Below are 24,578 nucleotides of genomic sequence, written 5' to 3' on the forward strand. Positions count from 1 at the left end.
CTCAGTTTTATTAGGAGGTAGAAACCACAGATGAGAATGACAGAGTTTTGTTTTGGGTTCTATTATAAACCATTAATAATAGCAGGAAAAGCCAGAGGATAAGTTCCTTTGTATTTCAGTGTGTTTTCTCAGCTAGACCTTTATTTGACATTACCCTGCTGTGACAGGGCCAGGGTTAATCGGGAAAAGGAATCTATTTTCAGCAATGATTTGGAATACAAAAAGAAACTGATTTAAATCAGACTGTGTGTGCATTTTATTCATTACAGAGGATTAGTATTTCTTAAGTCTCGTTGAGTTGTTGTGTGTTGGGGGGATTTATCATTTTGTTTTTCTTCTGATTCTCAGTGCTTATTCTGTCTTCCCTGGTGCTGTTGCTGTCCCCAAGTTCTGCTGGAGGGCCTGGTAGCAGGCCAGGGGTTGGGCTGGCCATGCCATCCTGCACAGAACAGCCTTGTCCACTAGATGGAATTCCAATGGAGAGAAGTTGACAATCCCACGCTGGCTGCTACCTCTACTCATAGTCATTGGTGTCCCTGACAAATGTGCAAAGTATCTCTTAAAGGTGCTTTTGCCTCCCAATAAAGGAGTGATTTGTGGGTAACCTGAGAGCATTTCTTTTTTGAACTGTGTTGTACATAATTGCATATATGATGTGTAGCTTCTAGTTCTGCTAGAAGAAAATGAAGTATCAAGACATACTGTCTTGTATTTGCAAAATCTGGTACATCTAGTAAGTATTAGTAACTAGGCTTGTACAATTTTGAAGGGCTTTCACAGAAAATATTATTGTTGCTGTGCAGTGGAACAAAACATTTATAATAAGCTTTTGATGTAAAGTATGGTCTGAAACATGAACCTTTTAACTGCATTTGTTGATTACAAAAAGCAGGCTTGGCAAGAAAAAGCAGAGCCTCTGGAATAGCAGTTTCAGACATGCAGAGCCTTGGAGCTCAGAGTATTCATAATAGCAGCTACAGAAAAAGTGAAGATAAGGTTTGATTCTTGTGAATTTTCAAGTGCCATATGAATTCCTGTATCTCACTAGAATTTAGTTAGCCCATGGTGTCTCAAGAGCAAACAAAAAAATGCTCGTAGTGGCAGCTTGATACTGCCTGGGTTCCTTTCACTACACAGTTTTAGAGGTTTATCCATGTGTTTAAAGTTAGGCAATGCTTAGGCACCTATTTGAAATGGGACCTCATTTAAAGCTAAATAGATTAGGTGGAATTGCTCTGGAATTTATTACAACTATGTTACCAAGGAGTCAAACTAACCCCTTTGAGTTATACCAGGTTTGTACTGTTTTGAGACCAAGTTCTGACTCTTAACTGCTTGAGGTATAACATGGTATAGTTTATTTTCAGTTTTCAGAATAACCTAGTTTTAAGAGTCACTATAGCAACAACAGTGGGTCTCAGGGTAGCAAAGATTAATGATTCCCTTGCCAAGGTACTTCAGTGGGTCACCTCACTAAGGAGCAGTGGAACTGTTCCACAGGGCCAAATGCAGAAGTGGGGCTTGCTCTGTCACCACTGGTACCACACGCTGCATCTTAATCACCAGCTCACACTTCTCATCTCTTCCTGTTGCACCAGGGCAGGTGTCAGTGTCTGCAATGTTTGAGCAACCCTCAGAGCTCAGGCTGCCTGGGGAAGTGTGGAGTCACCATCCCTGGAGGTATTTCAAAAACATGCAGAATTGTAGGGACCTGGTTTAGTGGTGGGCTTGGCAATGCTGGGTTGGAGTCAATGATCTTCAAGTTTGTCCCCACCTTTAGTGACTCTTACCCAGGTCATCCTCATTTCATCTTCTTTCATTTCTGCTAAAAGAAACACAGTTTAAAAGATGTGAAAATACAGAAGTTTTTCAGCTAAATTCAAGAACAGATATAGTTCCTTAAAGTAATGGATTTACTACTTCTTTGACATTTTGTGTTCATGTTAAATGGGTGCAGATCATGAGGATTTGATGGGAAAGAATTGGTTCCCAAGGAGATTTTGATTTAAATTGGATAAAGTTATGAGCTGTCTCTTAGTTTTCACATTTCCTGATTAGAAAAGATACCGACAGAAAGAGACTTCATTTTCAAAGTGCTTTCTTGAAATGCCTGCTTTCCCTTTTAAAATGGAACCCCATTGCTTTTTTTTATTTTAAAATTAAATTAACTTTTTCAAAGTTTTTAAAGACTTGACCTTAAGTGCACTAATGCAATCATCTTGCCATATTCCCATCATACAGATTAACCTAGAGGAAGTGCAATTATCATCCCAGAACTTTGCTAAATTATTGTCTGATTGCTTCCTCAACCTTTTCCCTCTCAAACCACTCTTCCATCTCTTTCTTCCCATGTTTTCCTATGGTATCCCATACAAAATATCAGCATTCCCTGCCAGTGAACTCTCAAGTATGTTTTTCCCTGACCTTGCCTGGGCAGTATTTGTTTTCCTAGTTTAATTGTGCTGCAGGTCATAGACTTCCCTCAGGCAGGAGTTTGGTCCTCAGCAAAAAGGAGTGTGGAAAGGGCTCTGGAAGTGGCTCTTTTCAAATATCTCCTTCCCAATGCTCTGCTCAGATGAAACCTGTCTGGATTGCCACTATTATTATTTTAACAGTTACACAGATCATTCTACAGGGACAGTTAGGGTTATTCTTCCTCCAGGTAGTGTTTTGAATCTTGTGGTTATCCAGCCATATAATGACTGTAATAGCTGGCACAGTCAGCCTGCTGTAGCTGTACTGAGTTTTACTTCATTTTCTCAGTGACCTGGGTTTGCTGCTTATTTTGTTGGGTGTGTAATTGTGCCCTTGAGGAGATAAGGAGGTAGGACATGCACATCATAATAGAAAATAATGTTTCTATCAATGTTGATCTTAAACTAGTGAAATAAAAATAATTTTTTAAAAAGATATATTAACATATTTTAGATACCCCAGTGAACAGAAACAGCTTTTAACAGAACAGAATAGTTCTTTTAATTCCAAAGAACTCATGAGTTATAGTCACTCATGAGTTATAGTCCTTTCCTAGCTAGAATAAAATACAGCTTTGCAATAAAGCACAATTAGGAAATCTGAAGATTTAATTTGGAAAACATTCTTCACTTTTAATGGCATCTTCAAGCTTCTTCAGTCTTTAAGTGATAATGAAATTATTTCAACTAAGTCACTGTAACTTCAATGTCTACCTGTATCTCAGGATGTTAATTTTTGGCAGTAGAGTAAGTTGCACATTCTGTGCTCTCAATTAAAATGTTAAATGTTTGTCTTGAATTATCATACAGTTTTTCTAGTTCTAAAGGCATTTCCTATCTTTAGGGTAGGGGAGAATTTCTCCCAATATGCTGACACGTGGATGTTAACAAGTGCTGGTGATCTCAGGTTTGACTGGGACCTTCCAGAATTCTTCCTGCATTCACCACAGACTGACTGCTTAATATTTCTCATTGTTTGCAGGGCAGATTAAGTGCTTTGTGTCCACACAGATTTATGTTCTTGCTGTTCCTTTATTCACTCAGATATTCCATATCTCAGCTTTTAAAAGTGCCAACTTTCTGTGTCTTTTATGATGGAAACAGAAATGTGGTATCTCTGTGGTATGCTTGCAGATGATTGTGAGTTTATTACATCCAAGTGCTTTATATATGGAAAAACATATTGTCTTTATTAGCATCTTAGTAAATGCTGAGGATTCTTTTGTTAATTAGACCTATCAGGTTAGGAGAGCCTCATACTGACATCTTATCTTTTGCCAGTTTTCTGGGACAACTCAGGAATTCACTTAGACTTTTTATATAATATATATATTGTGTATATGTAATGGTTTTATTTTCCTCTCTTCTATGCAAATGAAATTATAGAATTTATGTTTCACAGAATGGTTGTGAAAACAAATTCATTGATGACTGAAATGGTCAGATATGTTAACATAGGTCTCCAAGAACAGAAAATGCTGAACAGCATGAAAAAGTTATTGGAATAGTTTTCTGTAGGGTTACAGTAAGAGGCTATTAATTGTTAATAAATAAAAAGCACATACTGCATCCTAATTTAATATGAAACATTGTTTAAAGTAAAGCCATTTGCCATTTAAAAAAGAATGTAAGATGAGATTTGTCCCAGCCTTGTATTTGGCTTTGCTTCCATTTTTAATAGATACATTGAAAACTCCTGACAAGAGGAAAAAGATTGTTAATGGGGTTATTTGCAGACTGTTAACAACACAAATGCTGGGAGAATGGCCCCCAGTAATTGTCATTACAAGTCACAGAGTCATTCTTAGTCAAAAACATGTTGCAGAAAAGCTCTTAGCAGATCAGTTGGCACATGGCTGTCAAGCAATTTGAAGAAATGTATTTGGGATTTTCTACCCAGAGCAAATGGGACACAAGCTGGACAAAGAAAGGGAAGCAGGAAGTGATGGCTGAACTGCCAACACATCTGGTCCTCCTTCCTCTTCCCCTCAGTGTCACTTGTGTCAAATACATGTTGTCCCTGCAGGACATAAGTCCTTTGTCACCCCATTTTGTGAAATTACTTGTACTCTGTGGATGAAAAATGTGTTGTAAACACAATGTTTTAATTTAAAAAATGCTTTCCCTTGTAAAGAAATAGGATTGGAACATAAGTATATGTGTGTAAAGCTTTGTTTGTACTTAGGACTTCCTATAAAAATACAACTGGGATCTACATTACAAAAAAGCTCAGAGCTCAGGTGGTTTAGATTTTGTACAACGAAGCCATTAAATGCCTGAAATAATTTACTTGCTTGAAATAGACAAGCAAGACAGATAATCCCATTTTCCATTTCCCCAGTGGTAGATTTCTGGGCTCAGTTAATAATATCTGTGGTAGAGTCACTATCCTGTGGCTGCCTGCAGTGTCTTGTCCCTTCGGAGGGACAGAAGCTCCAGCTGTTGTATCCCAGTCCATTGGCATCAGCCACAGTAAGGATCCAGGACTTGCTGGGAGTGCAGGGCTCCTTGCTGAAGGAAGTCCCACCTGTTACAGAAATACCATTGCTCAAGTACTATGTATTCATTTAGCTTCTGGTATTGGAAAATGGAGAAAGAACATCAATCTCATTCTGAAATTTTCAAAGCTTATATTGTCAAGTTTGGGATTTTCTTCCAGCTTGTAGTAGACCCCAAAGAGATTTGATCTGAATATTACTGTCACTGTTATTGTGAGAAGAAACTCCACATGGGTGCTGCACATACAAGATAACACATTTTTAAAAGAGAATCCTCTGTAACTCTCAGAGTATCAGATTTGTAATCCTACTTTTCAATAAGGATCGGTCACCTTTGTAACTCAATAGAAGAACCTGGAAGAATTGGAGGGTTCACATTGTCAATATTTTCTGGTTAGAAGTGAAAGTTTCTTTACCTTTTCATTCCAGTAACTCTGATAATGCTTTCTCCCCATGTAAAACAGATTTTAATTCATCCATTCACATGCTTTTGGACTGCCTCTCACACTGAGATGTGAAATCAGCTGTTGCTGTTTTGCAGTTTACACAAGCTCATCAGGGGAAGGTATTTCCTGTAAAAGATTCCAGATTTCTGATTCTCTTTCTCTAAAAGTCATCTATGTGAAAGTAAATATTTAATATCTGCTAGGCTCCAATAACTAAGCTACACTTCAAAATAAATTGAATAGCAAAAATTCAATAAACCTAATTTAGCAGCAGCATCCATGAGCATTTATCTTCTCTCCAGTTAAGATGATTTTGACAGAGCTGCTTGTGCTCAGTCTCAGCAAGCACAAGGCATTCCTCTGCAGCTGTTCCATCCTCACTTCACAGGGTTTCTCTGTGCTGCTGGGACAGGGGACGTAACCAGATATTCTTCTTTTCTGGCAGGTACTGGACTGGATTGAAAACCATGGGGAAGCCTTTCTGAGCAAACACACAGGAGTGGGGAAGTCTCTACACAGAGCACGTGCACTGCAGAAGAGACATGATGATTTTGAAGAGGTAGCACAGGTAAGAGTGTGAACCAGAGACTTCTGTTGGCTTGAATTTTGTTACTCCTTTTGCATATTCAGAGAAAGCTCTCAGTGCTTTGGGTCATGCTGCTCTCCTCAATCATTTGGAGCTGCCCAGGATCCTGTCTCTGAGGTCTGGAAGTCAGCATGCACACTGCAGAGCAGGGTAGTGGCAGGACTTACAGTCAGAAAATCACCACACTGGGTCGATGAAGGTCTCAAGGCTCATGAGAAATTACAGGCAGCTTGTGGGAAAGTAACATTTTCTGTTGGGACATAGAGGAGAATGGTTATGAGTGAGAGCAATGGAAAAATCAATCGTAACTCCAAAGGTGGAGACTGAGGCCTTGAGCATAAGGTGGGAAGCAGCAGTCAAGAAGCAGGGGAAACACCAGAGTTTGCAGGAAGGACAAACACCCTTCCCATTCTTCAGTGCATTATGTGGAAGGGATTTTCTGTTTTGGACTGAAAGGCAAAAATCCCTGATGACTTTTCTAACCTCCCTGTTAGGCCTCCTTCTCTTCCACCTCAGCACATCTCTCTGGGGGTTACTTCAGACACATTTCCTTTCCCTTCACAAGGCCAAATTCAGAGCAAAGGAATCTTGTCCACTAGGTGACCACATGTGTTCAAATAAAGGTGGATGTTTCAAAGGAGGATGCAGAGGAAAGAAAAAAAGTGTCATTTATGAGGTTATAGAACCTCTTGGGTTCCTCTGAATGTGATTCCTTTATGGCTGATGGCTGGAATCACTGAGTGTCTCATTGCTCTGCCTGGACTGTTGGGAACATGAAGTTTATGGTGCATCCTAATTACCAATAATTGGCACAAGTTGAACCTAGTTCTTTCCCAACAGCTTTGACAGGAGCCCTTTGCTCTGGTGTATTCACATGAGAATATCATTGCTAATTTATGAGGCCTGTCTGAAGTGTGACACTGGAATGTGGTGATGGCAAATGGACATGGGGACATGCAGTGAGGGGAAGTGAAAGGAATCTCAGGCTTTATCTGAGGTCAAGGACCTGAGAATACAATACTCTTTGCTTTGGACAGACTAATAGTGGGGGTAAGAGGAGAGTCCATAAATTTATTACACCTGGAATTCTCTTGCAGAAGCTTCTAGTGGGGTTGATTTTATAGCTGGGGAATAAATCTCTTCACTACTTTGATTATAATCAATTTTTATTCTTCCTCACTCCCTTATGATGCCTAACACTTTACATTTGGTTGGAAATTAAATCAGAGTTAAAATATTTGTTATTTTTCTCAGGCTAGCAAACATCTTTGCCATGGCTAGGGTGGATAACAGGCAGGGCTTTTTCCCAATATAACTATGTAGTAAAGCAGATATGCCACCATCCTAATGAACTGTTGAGCTTTCCATTGCCCTCATCAGGATGTTAATTACTAGCTTTAATTATGATAAAAAGGAAAACAAAACAAAAAAGAAACAAACAAACAAACAAAACAACAATAGAAAAAGTGTTTTCCTGACACACCTGGTGAGCTTGACAATATAAGCAATATTATTTCCTATTGGCAATTCTCTGATAAAAATGCTTAGCCTGCCATTCAGTATAAATTTGTTCTTAAAAATCCACTTTCTTTGGCTCTGATATATTTGTTCTTATCTCTTGCTGTTTCAGGAGGGCATTTGCAAAGGTCAGACTAGAAGCAATTTTCAGGAGTCTTCGTGACATTTTTAACAGGGGGCAAAACATTCCTAGTCTTGCCTTACTGCATGTAAACCAGAGTTTTGTGTTTGGCATAGCTGTGCTGGGAAATGCTCTGATTGACTGACCTGCCACAGCACTAGATTGAGAGCTGGAACGTGCTCCCTCTATGTCTGATTAGAAACTGCAGATTGATAAATCTGGATGTAATGATTCAATCAGGCATGGCCCAAATAGATCACATTCCTGCATGCAGCTGTGCTCAGAAAATGTCAGTGATTTTACAGCACTGTGTTGTGGGCAATAGGAAATTTAATTTGGGGTCTCTTTCTCTCGTAACTGCTGTTTAGACAAAGCTCTGGCAATTTTTCTGACTGTATTTATACTGCATGGAAGGCACAGATGGCAAATGTTTGAATTTGGATTAAAAAGCCCGAGCTCCTGGGAGGGAGGTTGTTATCTTGTATATACCTGCAACTGTTTCTCAGTCAGTGCTGGTACTGTTTGCAGGCTGCCTCTGTGGAAGTGCCAACCTGGGCACAGCACAGTGCCTCCTCATGTTTTGGAGCCAGGCATTATCAAGACATCACCAAAGCAACATCACTCTGGATGTAGTTGCTGTGTTCCAATGATGGCCTCTTTGCTTGGCTGGAATTATTTTTTCAAATCAGATAACTGTGGTCCAGCCAGCTATGGTTGTAAATTAAAAGATAATTTCGTTTTAGTCTCTCTAACTTTTCCTTATTCAGGGCTTTTATCCTGAAAACAGCATACCTTCCAGTTGGAAAAGTCTCCCAACACTTCAGCACTGTCTAGCTGAACTGCACATGTTGGAACTGCTTCTCCTGTTCTCTGTATATATATGAAGAGAGGGTCACAGATGATTTTCCTCTCTTCTGAAATTCCCAGCAATCAGAGATTAAGGTGGCCTTCTCAGCATCCTCCTCTGCTCACAGAGAGCATCGCTGCCTTTGTGTGCTGCAGAATTAGGAAATTCCTGGGAAGCTGCTCTGATAATCCCTGGCTTTCTGCTGCCACAGGTCTGGGTGGTTTCGTGAATGGTGAGAAAGGAGCATTTCTGCCTTCCTGCCTTTACGAGCTTTTCTCTCAGACGTGCATTAAGATCTCCTGTGGCTCAGGTTTATCTCGGGAACCAGCGCAGATTTCCACCTGCAGATGGCACTCGCAATGCGTGGAGAGCCTCGAGCCCTAACGGGAAACAGAGCCGATGTTTCTCATCCAGACTAACCAAACATTGTCTCGCAGTGAAATGAAGCAGAAGTGGAAGCTGGCTCACTCCCTGTTCCATGGTGTTCTCCCATCCCTGCCAAAACCCAAGTTGTTCAAGGTCACCCAGAAAAACAACCCCCCTAATTTTTTTTTTTTTTTTTTTTTTTTTTTTTTAATGAGAAGCTGGGCGGTCCATGGTTAAAGTCAAGGGGGTGCTTGTCATCTGTTTTTATGGGATAAACTGCTCTCAGAGCTTTGGAGCAGTTCTCAAGGCTCTTGGGCCACATTAAGCTCACAGCTACAACTGGGTTTACATTTAGTACCTGTGTGTGTTTGCATGCAACAGTTGGTGTATTTTTCATGGTAACCCAAAGGGATTGATATTTATAAGGTGAAATAGCACAACAAAGTACATGTTCTGAACAGCCTTGGCTCAAAATGTGTGGGGTTGTCACTTCTTGTCAAACACAGTAGGAAGGTTGACATGAGGCTGAGTGTGGCATCAGAGTTCATGGGGTTTGTCCAGTGCAGCAGCTCTTGGTTCAGGCCCTGTGTCTAAAGCAGTTTTGATGTAGGTACAGGGCTGGATCCTCTATTCCTGATTTTGGAAGCTTTATGGGATCCATTTTGCCAAGGCATAAATGCAATGCAGTGGACTATTCTTGAATTATTGCAAAGAAGAAGAGCCAGACAAAATGTGAGAAAAATGTTGGACATTGCACTTTGGCATTTGAGAAGCCATTCATTCCTGTTCTTGGGTATCTGTGCTTACCTACCCTCAAGACAGCTTTGGAAGATGATGATTAAACACCTGAACACCGGCTTTGTACCATCAAAGTTAACCTTTGTATACATGCACAGTTCCTTTAAGATTCAGCTCTTCCTTTTATTCATCTCAGGGAGGTAAATCTATCTTCTGCAAGTGAAGGCTTTCAGCAGAGACCTTGGAAGCCAAAGGCCTGTATGAGCTATAAGAAATCAAAGCTCAGGTGATTTTCTTCATCTAAGAAGCAAATTGTTCTCCAATATTCCTTTCCAGAGTATTCCCCTCCTCCACTGTGCTGTTCCTAAAATACTGGCAGTTCCGAGTTTTCGAAAAGCCCTTGCAGATAAAAAGAACTTTAGGTGCAAATATGTTGAAAAAATACAGTTATGTTGCTTGTCATGTGGAATATCCAGAGGACCCAGTAAGAAATTTTGCAGGTAAAAATAGTATTCTGTGACCTCTCAATCCCACATAGTTTTACTTGAACTGCTTTAAAACTAAGTGTGATAATGAAATAGTCAGGCCAAAGCTGAATTGCAAACAGCTACTTGTTTGGCCTTCAGGATAAAAACCTAGTGCTTTCCCATACAAATTCCTGCTCTGTTGGATGTCGCTGTTCTAAAGTTTGGCATGAAGTTCAGCTAAGAATAAATTAGGAGTCCATGTTGATAATGAGCACTTAGGAAGCATTGTCCTAGGGTGAGTTTTAAAATTAGTATTTTGTTTTACTTTTTACAATTTTGTGACCTATCTGGTTGTTAAAAGGAGTAGCTTGGTGGGCATGCTGGGTTTTTTCCTGTTGGGTTGAGTGACTAAAATCCTGTGTAGGATGAAATATTACGCCAAAACAGGGAGAGAGCAGACAAACCTGGTAAGAAATATGCTCAAAGTTGGCAATAATAACTGTACTTTCACTAATGCCAAATCTTTTTTAAAACAACAAAAGCATGAGACGGGCAACAAAAAATCAGACCCACTCTTACTTTCATCATCTTTTACCTGGCAATTAGCAAGTTCTGAAGCTATAATCTGCATTTTCCTGTTGACTTCATTTATGTAAATGTATTCACTTCTACTCAAAGAGGAAAAAATGCCCACTGGCAACAGATTACACAGGCCTTTGTACCATGGTGCAGGAGCTCCAGAACTCTTGTTTTCTCCTCCTGGCTGGCATCAGCCTGCATCTGGCAGTCACAGACAGCAGAGATCAGTGGAACTGCCAGCACATGGACTGTCTGTGAAGGTTATGTTGGGACTGCTGGATCCAAAATCTTCTAAGAGCATACCTAGGGGGCAGATAATTTATCATGGGAGCCAGGGTACAGCTCTGTGCATGAAGTCTGGAAGCCTCTGGGTGACTTGAGACCTATCTGCATTTCAAGAGCAGACACTGAAATGGTTCTGCACAGCATGGGCCAGGAGCCAGAAGGGCTGGGAAGGGCTGAGAAGGGCTGGGCAGATTGCCTGGGTCGGTTTGATGCTGGAAGGACTTGAGTGCCAGACCTAAGTCAGAAGTAGGGCATGTGAGATGTGTTTTCCCTGTGGAAGTAGGAAGAAAGGACCCTTCAGAGCACACACATTGTGGGTATCAGTTCCATGGGGATTCTGATAGCAGCAGCAGCCTGGCAAATCTTGTGGAAGCAATGGAATTGAATTGGTGGCCAATGGTACTCCATGATCTTTTGGTAGTGGGGAATCTGTTTTTAGACAGGCTCTATAATGGCACACAGATTTTCCTGGCAGTTGTGTGAAGGGCTGTATCTATTATGTCATGTCTTTGAGTTTGCATTTCAGTGTATTTCTCCTCCAGCTCAAGGTGATTTTTTTTCCTATTTCTTCTCTTTCAAAATTACTTGACAGCTGGATCTTTTCATTAAACCTCCTGCAGCATGATTCACAATCTAAATGCTCCCTATAAAATCTCAAGTCTTGGCAACACAGTGCATTTTTTTACAATTGCCAGGAGCTAGCTTCCTATCGCCAGTTTATTTGGGTAGGTTTGTTTTTGTGTCTTTAAAATATGTTCCTTTAATTCCCTGTAAATGCATAATGCTGTTCCCATGGCAGAAAGGGAGACAATGAAACTATATAAGAAATATATATATTTTTTATTCTGGAAGTTCTGGAAAACAGAATTTCTATATGTGGTGAATTCTGAGGTTTTGAACTAATTTCTTTTTTAATCAGAAGAAAGCCAATGTTTCCTAAAGAAGATAAGTCCAGGAATTTGTTTCTTCAAGGCCCAAAACTTCTTAAAGAGAACACTGGAAAATTATAACACTGTGTTATATAAACCAAGTACTAAAAATACATTCAATATGGTACTGATGTATCAGCTGAATAAACCTAGAGCTGAAATAAAAGGTATTTACCTCTGACCATTTCTGTGAAATATACCCACTTTAAAAACCACTGTTGTTCTGACTGACCTGTCTGTATTGATGAAAACCATCATCATCTAAAGGCTTTTAAAACTTTCTGGTCATTTTTCTCTGTGCTCTTCTTATTGGCAGGTCAGTGGGTTATCAAACTGTACCATATCGATTCCAGAAGATTAATTGCAGCAATGTCCAAGTCTCATTTGTAATGATGGTGGACTGGTATTCTTCAATTTCTTGTGCTATTGATAACAGGGAGGCTCAAGGGGACAGGAGTGGCACTGAGAATGGTATCAGCATTTTTACTTTGTGATTCTGTTCTAGTGCAATAGAAGAAGATGCCCCAGGCTGTGCTGCTGCCTCTGGGCCAGCCAGTGATGGCTTTAGGAGAATGGAACAACTGGCTATAACATTGCTGCCAATCATAAATATGCTGCTTTGCAGACACTGGTAAAAAGAAAATTTAATGTAGATTAAGCCTACATTGGGAATTTGTATGCAGTAACAGGGCAAAACAATTTTCAAGGACAGATTTTAAGTATTTGTTATCATTGTCCAAATTTTCTGAGTTCCATTGATCACTCTGCTGCACAAGATTTAGAACAAAATCACACTTCCAATTTCAGATAAATTGCCTATAATTAACTTGTTCTGAAGAGTGGAGAATCCAGTTTGATGGCTTGACATTGCAGAGAAGCTGCTTGTCAGTGTGATTGTGCCTCTCTTCTTTCCCTATCATGGATCCCTAATTGTCTAGATGAAGGGTGTTCTCTTAGTTCCTCATCAGGTGTCTAAAAACTACACTTGCATTATGAGACTATTGAAGAGGTTTTATACTGATTATATATAAATTGAAAGTATTCAACCATATTTTTATTGCATAAAAAACTATTTTTAAAATTTATTTTCCTGTGATAGTTTTCAGATCTGAATTTTCCCTGTATAAAGATAGGGCAACCTCAGTGGATTTACAGAGGTCTTTTGGAATTACATGTGTGAATAAGGACAAAAATCCTAATGTGCATATAAATAATTCACTTGTTGATTCAGTGCTTGTAACCCAGCCATTAATCTTGCCCTCCATACTGTGGTCTGTGAGGTCTGGTTTTGTATAACCGAGTCCCAGGGAAGCACTGGTTTGTGTCACTATGGAAATGGCTTCTGGTTTGAGGCATTTAGGCACCTTTGTTTGGTGTCTGGTTCAGAGCACCACCACATGCAGAAACACAGAGCACTCTCCTCCTTTGCTGAGCTAGGGAGAGCAATTCTAAAGTTTCTAAGGTTGACATGAGAAAAGCAGGCAGAATCAACCTTCTCATGCCTCTGCATTTGAAATGAAACTTGTTTGGAGAGAAAGAAATGGCAGAATTTGCAATTCCACAATTTGCAAGAAGTCAGGAACTGAGACAGGAGGTGTCTCTGAACTGTCAGTGAGTGTGTGCACACATGTTAGTTTAGCATGGCTGCCTGTTTTAGTATGCAACTGATAGAACAGAAACAGCGGCGTGCTCCGGAACAATGGCTCCTATTAACACAGCTCTCATTTTTAGCAGGAGTGCTGTTTTTTTTCTGTGCAGCATAGGTGAGTATTTGTGACATTGGTGACATCCCCAGCTTTGCAGCAAACAGAGAGCCAAGCCTGCTCTTGCCTGCTCTGGAGTAATGCCAAGGCTCAGTTCAGAAGTGCACAGTGTAAAAGGGTGGTTGTGACTGTTAATACCAGGAAATGGGATGTGCAGCCTTCATATTAAATGTGTCAGCTGAGCAAGTGCATTTTTGTGTGGAATGAAGGGTGTTTCTGCTCGGAGAGGGGAGATGGCTGAGAGCACTGGGGTTTGGCCTCTGCCTCCTGGTTATTTTGTTAGTGGTCAGGATTTATATTAACAACCAGAGCTTGGATTTGTCAATGCCCACATCTCAAAGCTGAGCGCAGGAAGGACTGGAAATCTGCAGAGCCCCATGGTGGGGAAGGGTCTGGTACCATCTCAGTCTTATTTTCTGTTATCTTCTTGGGTTTGTTTTAGACTTGAAATAGACCTAACCTCTTAAAAAATAGAGGTAGGTGTTCCCACCAAAAAAGTGGCTCGGATAAATACTACCAAACACATTCACACCATTTGTCTTTTGGAAAAAGGTAACCTTTTCTGGCTCGGGGTGGAGAGCTGTTCCTCCTAGTTCCAGGCTCCTTCCCAAAGGATTCTCAATTTTGTCTGTGCCACAGCACAGCCCCTCAGTGCACACTGAGTGATGGGCACTGCTCAGAGCAGTAAAGCCATGAAAAACCAAACAGGAGAGAAGCAGCCCCACAGCACGGCCAGGGCTGTGCAGCCACGCTGAAATGCCACTCATCTCTCCTGACTGTGCTCCCCCTTGGGATGGGGAATTGGGTCAGTAGGTCATTTAACCATTGCAAATTTAGCTTTTTATAGGTGCATGTAAATGTGGGACAGAAAAAAATTATATATATATTTCAGACCACAGAACAGAATCCAATTTGTATGCTAACATCGGGATGTGAAAAAAGGAGATTATTTTGGGTTGAGAATGCTGGGAGGAATAGGACTTGCTGTTTGGACCTGCTGGACATGCCTCTAGGGTGGGGTTTGGCACAGGGACAGCAGGCAGAGAGAGATCAAAAGACAACTCAAAGAGAATTTCTCTGATCTTTGCTTTTGTCTCTGTCATGGCCAGTCTTGCCCTTTGGGGGATGATTTGGGATTTTTGAAGGGGATTGGATAGGGAGAAGGCAGGACTCAGCAACACTAAATAAAGAATACACTAGAAAGCTGACAGGATTTTTTAATAGTAAAAAATATGGCAGATGTTGACTACAGAGGCAGTATCTCATATGCCTGCAATATTCATGGAGATCTACTACTTGCCAAAAACCAGTATGTTTTATAGCATGAAAATTTCTGATGGGAATGCCTCTGTACCAGATCTCTCACTGTAAGTCATTATTAAGATATATTTATCTCAGATCATGTGTGGCCCTCTAATAAGAGCCAGAAATAAAACCGTGATATCTTTCTAAATCTTTGTTTTGCTTATGGATAAGCTGAATTGAATTTCATTCACACAGTAGAACACATTTTTAAAATGCACCCCATATGAGTGCTTTCTGGCCAACATGAAAAATGTTCGTTCCTGTCTGGAACTTTTCTAAAGTGTAGGAATAAGTTTGGTATAAAATAAATAAAATGGTCTGTTACTTCCAGGGTAGTGAAAGCTTCTTCCATTTCCCCTCAATATTAGTATGTAATACATCTTCATATGTGTTACAGGAGGTTTTAATCTTTTGAAGCTTTAGGGAAGACAAAGCCTTTAGTCCATCCTGCTTTGGTGGCACCTCTGAAGAACTAATTTAATGGGTAAGCCATACAGACAGTTCACATGTCAGGGAAGTAAAATGATGAAAAATTGGTTTATAAATCTAATAAGATTCAGAAAATGGTTTCTACTCATTTGAAACAAATTCCAATGTGCAAACCATGACAGAGAAATGAATTCATGTTGACAGTGAAGAGATTCTGAATCCAAAGGGACCATCTTGCTGACCTGCTTCTAAAGATACTCAGCTAGAACAAGGAGGTGAAGTAAAAAGTTACTTCAATTTTAATTGAAGCTGGGGGAGACTGTTTTATTGTTGTAGGTAGCAGAGGGGCATATTCCATGCAATTATCTGAGGTCCAGAGAGGAGGGAGATGGGGATGGATGCTATCTGAGTGGTGGGAAGGTGATGTGTTACCATTCCTGTTCACAAAATGTTTTAAGAAACCTCCTTTTGCAAAATGCAAATACTCAAGTTGTGAACAAGACAGAAGTGCTGCTGTTTGATTCTAACTGTGTGTTTGTTTCTGGCAGGCAGTGTACTGAAGTGTGAGGTTTATTCTGGAAAGAAATTGATTTTTTTTTTAAGTGATAAATTTTAAAGTGATTCTTTGCTGCAAATTAAATTTAACAGGGCAAATTGGAGGGACCCAGGAGAACACCAAGGGGCTCCCTGCTTCCCCCTGAATCTTGAGGGAACATAGACAGTGCTAGGACATGGCACCACAAGATGTGATGCCCTCACTGAGAGCATCTCCTGCACCACTCCCACCTGGGCTGGTGCACAGGAGCTGATGCAATGCAGTGTGTCAGAGAGGAAACCTGTAATTCAAAGGTGCAGCAGCAAAAATTTAATTAAATCTCTTCATCCTTCCTCAGGTAGCAGCAGTGCACTGACCGTGCTAACAGGATGTGGCGTATCTTCCTCTGTATTTTTTCTGCCAACAATCAGTTTGGTTGTCAGAGGTGGCCTTTCACATATGGCAAAAAAAGAGTTCACTGCAGATCTGGAGGTCCTGTGATGCATTAGTGGTACACTTACCTTTGATGTGATATATATGTAGCATTGTGCTGTGTTCCACACTGGTTGTCTGAATACTCAGCTGGGTAGGAATTCTTAAGCTGAAAGATCAGGAGAATGAGGGTCAAAATTTTACCAAATTTTCTTCCATTAAACATTATCTCATTTGATGAACAGTCCCATGCCACTCAAAATGAGCTTCAGGAAAGGTGTTATAACACCTTGCATGTGAACCTTTCAGGTGTTAACCTTCACATTAATGGGAATAAGAGCATAGCTGAGCCAGGGTGGTGGTGGTGATGGGGAAAACGGAGAGGAAATGCTTTGCTGTCTTATTTAAAGTAGGGTTTATGAATTCTCACAAGTTTATTTCTGCTTTTGTTTTCAAGGCAATTATGATTCAAGTTGTAGTTGGTGCTAGCTTTTCCCAGTGCTGCTGACAGTCCAAAGCCTTTTAATACTGTTGTTACTGTGTCTTTGAAATCTCCAAACCATGAGCATGATATTAAACACAGAATGCCTGGAGTTATTTCAATTCCAGAGACCAACCAGACTTGATAAAGCTGTCATGATTGCACTTGTGTCTGTAGGGTTCAGGAAAGATGTGATCTGAGCTTTTGGGACAGAAAACAATACCATGCCCTCCTGGATCGCTGCTCACCTTGGAGCTGCTCCATGTTTATTTCTCCACCTGCCTTCCCTTTTGCCCTTATCATAAAGAAGTTGTGAAGCTTTGCTGTGAACCACCTGGGTTTTTTGATGATATTAATCATTTAAGAAGCTTTCAAAAGAGGTGCACTTCACTCCTGACAGTTTGCCTTCGTGTGCTCCCTTGTCATTTCCACAAAAGAAAATGCTTTCCTCATTTTTGCTGAATTTCAAAGGCTCAGTTACCATACAGTCACTTGAGCAGCTCTCAGTTTTACACTCTGCAAGTTATTCAATTATTAAATTGGGAAGTGATAATTCTGTTTTAGTGGTACATTCACTGTGCTGCATAACACTGAGCAGTATGAGTTTGGTTTTGTGTTTGGCACCAGAACTACCATTTTGTTGTCTTCATCGTCCTTCTTTCCTTGCTGCTGCTCACTTTCACATTCCTGTTTCTGTACAAGGACATTCACAAAGGAAGGGACCAAACTATTTTCATGTATATTACCAGGGATAAAATACTAGAATAAAACCTAATCAATAATCATCCATTTCAGATATCTTCCCTATTCTTATAGATCCTTGTAAAGACCATAAAATATTGGAACAGCAGGAGTATTTCGTCATCTCATTTCAATGTTCTGTTCAGATATGCTTTTACTAGAATACCAGTAAGGTGGCAGATAATCAAACCTGAAATATCCTTATAAACACAAAATTCCCAGCTGTCCACCTCTCTTGGTCTCAGGATGACACAGAAGATGCTGAGAAGTGTAGATCTTTACCAAACAAGCTTTTGTTCTTTGTGTAGTTGTACTGTGTACACACAGATGTTCATCTATGTATACTTATTAATATTGGATGAGATGTGTGATTTTAAATGTAATTTAAAACATTTTTTCACTTTATATTTCACTGGCATTTCATTGAATAACGGTTGTGATCACACTGGAGTTAATTAGCATGATTGTGGTAATGGGAGTGTTTTCTACTTGATGTATGAGTGCACTACTGATTGAGATGAACAATTGGTGGGTTGAAATACACCATAGCCAACTTTTTTTTTTTTAATCTAAAGTAAGCACTCAATATGAAATAGCACAAAGAGGAATTCTTTTAGCTAATGTATTCCCAGCTATTAATTCTAATCTTGCTTATTTATTAGTTTGAAGGTATGGGGTAGCTTTTAATCAATTTGTCTAGCATTTCAGCAGTTGATGTAATGTGTGTCACCCTTTTAAATTCAAATAATAAATTCATCTTGCTTTGTATGTGAGCCCTGAGGGAAAATCATAAATAAAAGTAACAATACATGGAAAAAATATCTGGTTCTTCACAATGGTCAGAGAAGAATCTGGGTTGTATCCACCTTGTCATTCCTGGGAATATTTCATATCCAATACATACTGAAAAGTGCCATATGGTTGTATTTAAAACATATACATACAATATATTATAGATAATATTTTATACAATTCACTGAAATAATGGAATTCCTGGAGGTGTAAAGTAGTCAGTATCAGCATGATATCAGTGCAAGGGGAAGGAGGGGGAAATTATGACAAGAAAAACTAAAGATGAATTGCCATATTTAAGGGAAGAACAATCTGATGAAGAAGGTGCTAATGGAAATTTCATTAGCCTAGATATTTTTTAAAAGGTCTGAAGAAGTTTCCATTCTAGTGTATTGTGGTGAACAATCTTGTAGTGACAGACCAAGTGGCTGAATTACCTCAGAGAAATGTTCTGCCTGTAAGTTCTGTAACTGTAATTCCTGGTAAGCCTGTTTTGAATTAGAACCACAGAGCAAAAGTAAGAATATAAGTCTTGATTTGATTATGTGCAATTCAAACAGAATAAAATCACAACTTATATTAGATCATCTTATGCACTTAGCCTTTGCCCTTCTTAAGGGAGGAGGAATTTTGACAAAGATGGATGCTTCCTTTACCCCCAGATTTATTTATCAAATAAATGTTTCATTGTGGTCACTTATTTTAGCTTTAGAATATCAAGTTACTAAAGATATAATTCTTCACAAAGGCCTGACTGTGAGATCACTTAACCTCAACAAATACTGGAGCTAATTTTAATAAAGTAACTTGAGCAAAGAATGATAGCAGTAACTGAGCTTTATAATTAAGGATAACAGTGGTTTATAAGGCTTGACAAGAACTGCAGAATCAGCTCTGTAATTATCATTTTTCCAATGTGAATCGCACTGTAGTTTCTTTGGGCAGGAGTTCCACCCACTGTCTATGCACAGAACAGGTACCAGTCCTCCAGAGTTCTATTTTTAGATATTTGCCATTTTTTCTCTCCTGTGATCTTGGGGAGATGGTTAGAAGGCTGACCCAATTCCCCCTCAAGTCAGTAAAATCCTTTTTACTGTTTTCAGTAAGAGATGGATCGGGCTTTGAACTTTGTCTCGACATCCCAACTTCCCAGCAGGAGTGCTGATACAGACATTTCATCTTTGGTACTGAAGAGTTGAGTCACAACTCCAAAGAATATAAAGGAGATATCACATCAGAGAAAGCCTAATAAGTCTCCTAAACTTCAGCCTGCAGGCATAATAAGGGATTCACATCACTCACCTTTAGTCAAGATTATCACTCTTACTCTCTTACTCTCTCTAGCTGGCACTTCTGGCCTCCAGATGCCATCTCTTCCGTGCCTTTTTCATGGTAAAGCCCAGGTGACAAAGCTCTCTGAATCAATAGAAGGAGCCTTTTCCTGGAACTGCCTTGCACAGCCCCAGAAGTAGATTAATACAGATTAGTGCTACCTCATTCTCCTTATCTCAACATCTACTTGGGAAGTGAATTCTGGGTATGTAGTTTGTGTTTAATGTGGTCATGGATCTGATCACCTGCCCTGTCATTCCCCCCTTGTTTCTCCTGATCTTTACAACAAACACTTTTCTCTGGCTGGTGGGAATGGCTCACAGCACACTGGGGAACTTGAAGATTGTCACTATGAAAATCTCTCAAATAAAATAAACAGCTGTAAAATAGTGTACAATAAAAAGCTGTAAAACAGTGTACAGAGGCAGATTGTCCTGGAAAAACTTGTCCAGATTAAGGGCATGAACTCTGCTCTGGACTACCACTAGACAGACTTGTTTTCAATGTAATCAGCCTAGAAACATGCAGCAATAAACTAGTTACAAGTGTAGTTCCTAGCAGCAGGTAAAAACTACATGAAATAATTTTCTGTAAAAGCACATGGACCAAAAACAAAATGCTGCACTAAATTGATTGATACCTTAAAAATGTGAGGAAGATCATTAAGATATATATAGATATATAGATTTATAGATATATAGATATATAGATAGACACATATAGATATATTTCCTTGTATTTTATTCCTTATATTTTCTTATATTTCCTTTGCAGATTTCATGACTGAAATAAGTCAGTATGCAAAGGTTGGTCTACCAAGATTATTAAGAGATATGAGGTGGAAGTTGGTTTTGTGCATGAAATGGTGCAGAAATGTGGAATGCCAGTTAGCAGTTCACTGAGAATTGCAAGGATTTGCACATGACAATTCTTTCATGGGTTAATATAACATTAAGAAAAAATGCGCACAACCCTAAAATTTCAAAAGCATATAAATTTATAACTCATGGATTATTTTACTTTTACTATTGTTGTTTGTGAGGAGCTAATCTCCACAGATAAAGAGAAGAGATTCTTCTTGGGATCTCTCTTCTGTAGGGATTAGATATTTTCAGTGTCACCTTCTTCAGGATACTACAGAAAACCTGCTTGGGTCTGCAGTTTGCAGAAAAGGGGAGCCATGATCGTCCTTCTGGGAGCAAAAATTTGCTTCTGCAGTTGCATTAGACCTTGCCTTCTTCCAAAGTCTTGAATTGTAGTGGCAGTTTGCAGATGTGCCAAATCCTGTGCTCCTGCCAGATCTCAGAAGGGCTGGGAATCTGAGCTGACCTCTTCTGGTGGGAATAGTGGGACAAGGAGGCATTTCATGCTTTTCTTCATTGTACAGCTTCATTCTCTCTTGGATTGTCCCCCTGCCTGATCCAGGGGGTTATGTAACACCAAAAAAGTATAAAGTGCTTCAAACAAATAAAATAAGGGTCTGTACTCCAAAGAGCTTACTAACAAGAGAGCAAGCTCAGGATGAAAACTCAGGGAGCAGGGAAACAGTGCAGCATTATAGCACCAACCAGGATGAAGCTCTCAGCTTCAAAAGTGCTTTGGTTAAATGCTTGAAGAGAAATAGAGGTACATGAAAATATTTGATGTGTGTTAACAGTGTCTGGTATGATTTATGTGCACTTTAGGCAAACAAACAGAAGAGAAGTAGAGCAAGCCCTCAGCAAATGAGTAACCTCTGGCTTATTTGGCCAGTGGTGTGTGTACATTTTGATAGCTGACAAGAGGGGATAGTCTTTTGATGAGCACATCAAGCTCAGGAGTTCAAGGAGAGGGTGGGTCACTCCCAAATGTGGCTGCTTTATTGTCTGTGCAGTGAGGTCACTGTTGAGGCCAGTCTGCATTCTTTCTCCCCCAAAGTCCAGGTTCCAGCCTACTGCCTTTTCAGCAGTGTATTTACATCTAGTCATTGTATCAGTGAATTTGTGTCATCCACAGAGAATTTGGCATAGCACGTGTTGGAGTCAGTAAACTCTAATGGCTTTCAGCAGAGATGGACCTAAATGTCTTAGGGACAAATGCAGCAAGTCTGTGTCCATACTATATTTCAACAAAACTGTTTTGTGTCCCAAATCTGTGCCACAAAGAAAGAGGGAAGGCATTAACAAGTATAGTAAATAATACATATAAAAGCAGGAACAGTCTTCTGCTCTGAGAGCTGCACTAGTGCATGAGCTGTTGTGGTGGTAATGTGTGAAAAACCCTGGAGTGGACTAGACTTTGAAAAATTTTGCTAGCTTTGGCATCTGCTCCAAATACTATTGGAAGAGGATCATTCAGAAAGGATACTGTTAAGTGAAACTGGACCCTAATTCAGATCACATTAAATGGAACATTTTTTACAAACTCTTAGCTAAAGAGGTTTCCAAAAAATGATTACTAAAACATAAAATTTTGCTGCTGTTAACAGCCTCACCATTATAGCAGTAGCCTGAAAGGGAGGGAATAAAAATTTACTATTGGTAACAAAACTGTCTCAAATATGTTCTTTGCAGTCCAAAAGGAGAAATGCAAATACCGGATATTTATAGTCAGCCCTCAGAAACTGGGAAAATGAACAGTGAATGAGATGTTTTCTTTTTGCTTTTTATAACTGGAAATATTTTCCCCCATTAAACACTTGGAGATCAGTGCTCCATCTCTGTATTGAACATTTTCTCAAATAACAACTGTTGACTGCTGCAGGATATTATCTAAGTAGGAACAACATGACTTGATTCATGGCTTTTATTTTTGACAGTGTTCATGTAATGCTCAGAAGTATGTGTGTGTCCACAATGTTCAGAGGTATTTTGTGTGTATGCGCCAAGTTAATGCATTTTTAAACTGAAGAGGACTTTGACAAGGAAGGTGCTACAATTCTACTATTGAAGCAGATGTTAAAATTCCCAGTGGGAGAAGTCTCAAGCCAATGCCAAGAAGTTCCAAAAATCTAGCCCAATAATGGAAGCACCCTTAAGCTGATATCTTTTTCTCTTCTTATTTTTGTTAAGTGTTGAATACCAAAGAGCTATTGACCTCATCTTGAGGGAAGAAAGCTTTTATATGACAGCAAGGGCTGGATTTGTTTAGTTGGCTAAACATAGCTGACTAAGGCATAGCTCCATGGTTCTGGAGAAGATGACTGCACTCCTGTTATTCATGAGACTCTCTGGTGTATTTCCAGAGATGTGAAATAGAGAGAGAAAGGATGGGCATTTAGCTTGAAACCTGAGGTAAACTGGATGGAGTTCCCTCTCTTACATGACAGTCTAGCACGTCTTGGGTATATTAATTTGCTTCTGGGTTCTTCAGTTTCCTCTCTATAAAGTAGGAGTCATACACCTCCTATCATGAAGGCCATGGCTGTGGCATAAATCATTCAGGACAGTGCAGTGTTCAAATTCTTGTGTAATGCAGGATAGATACGTGCCCTGGGCAAACTGTAAATGAGCATTAAATACTGGCAGCTGCAAGTAAATCACAAGGACCACTCCATCTAGAAATATGAAGCAGAACAGTAGACAAGAGAGAAAAAAAACATAGAAGGAGCTTGAAGACATGGTCTATCTCACAAAAGTCAGTAAAAGGCAAATATTTCTTGGGGCTGAGACCTGTCTGGCTAGCATGATGACAAGCTGTAATGTGAGAGCAGTTGGGAGGCCATTGCAGCAAGCTGGTGGCTGAGTGTCAGGTGAGGCACTGTAGTCTTGTGAGCTGGTCAGTCCCACTTGCTTCATTGCATTATCTTTGAGAAATTGCAGGGAACTTGGAAATAAACAAGTGGGAAGTCCTATTGCTGTGCCTGGCAGGATTGGGGTGGAGTGGTGTGTTTCAAATAAGGAATTATTTCATATGTACTCAGGCATTAGTCTACGTGGCTTTATACATTCTCCTTTCACAGATGGCAATGCCACTAGCAAATATTGCTGTTGTTTTAAAACTCTGGTAATCACTTGCTTTCATACCTTAAAGATAAACAGCCTCTTTCAGGGGTTTATTTGCCACAGTTGTATCTCTCATACTGTGTTTCTTGCTTTGTTTGCTGGTAGAATACGTACACCAATGCAGACAAGCTCTTGGAGGCTGCAGAGCAGTTGGCTCAGACTGGGGAATGTGACCCTGAAGAGATCTATAAAGCAGCCCGGCATCTGGAAGTTCGGATTCAGGACTTTGTCCGGAGGGTGGAGCAGAGGAAACTTCTCTTGGACATGTCAGTCTCCTTCCATACCCACACCAAAGAGGTAAGATGTGCATGAGGGAATTTTGCTGTATATTGTAGAGTGCTGCAAGAGGCTGTCTCTGAAAACTCAGATCACAGAGAAAAGGCTTTTTCACCACACGGGGCTATTATCCAGTTCATTTCATGCATATGAGTAACGGTAGTAAAGAGGAAATAAAATGTGAATGAAGCATATGAATGTAACAGTACACTAAAATAAAGCAACACCATATTGAGTGGTGCTTAATCACAACTAGAATGTATTGTTAGAAAGCAAGAATGCTCTTGTAAGAATGTGAGTTGATATTAACACTTTAAGTACAAACATACCAGCAGCATGATCCTCTGAGGATTCCATTTAAATGTACTGTTAATTAATGTATCCAATATCAGTATGTGTTACTAGAAATCTTGCATTGTTTAATGAGGCAGACTTCACTTTTCAAAACAACTGTTAAAGGAAAAACAGCCACATACTGATACAGTGAATCAGTGAGGACCTGAATAAATGCTGTTTAGTGTAATTGAAAAATATCCAGAGATAAGACTGACTTGCCAGAGGAGATACAGTGGACAGAACATCAAATGGGAGGCCACTGGGGAGGTAATTAAAGCATACTTCACATTTTCTGCAGTCCAAAGGCCATTCAGTGGTG

The 24,578-nt window shown here is 39.8% G+C and overlaps 1 protein-coding gene across 11 annotated transcripts in view; it reads left to right on the forward strand.

Annotated features, from left to right (window-relative positions):
• KALRN (kalirin RhoGEF kinase) overlaps positions 1-24,578 on the forward strand; it is a 461,256-nt gene that overhangs the window by 246,949 nt on the left and 189,729 nt on the right. For all 11 annotated transcript variants that reach the window (XM_033064817.1, XM_033064825.2, XM_033064827.2 and 8 more), the window contains exons 10-11: positions 5,864-5,986; positions 23,753-23,944. In XM_033064817.1, coding sequence (XP_032920708.1) covers positions 5,864-5,986; positions 23,753-23,944 — 315 coding nt within the window. The remainder of the gene's footprint in view (positions 1-5,863; positions 5,987-23,752; positions 23,945-24,578) is intronic.

The sequence above is a fragment of the Catharus ustulatus genome, chromosome 7 (assembly GCF_009819885.2).
Source record: "Catharus ustulatus isolate bCatUst1 chromosome 7, bCatUst1.pri.v2, whole genome shotgun sequence".
In the NCBI taxonomy this organism is placed as follows: Eukaryota; Metazoa; Chordata; class Aves; order Passeriformes; family Turdidae; genus Catharus; species Catharus ustulatus.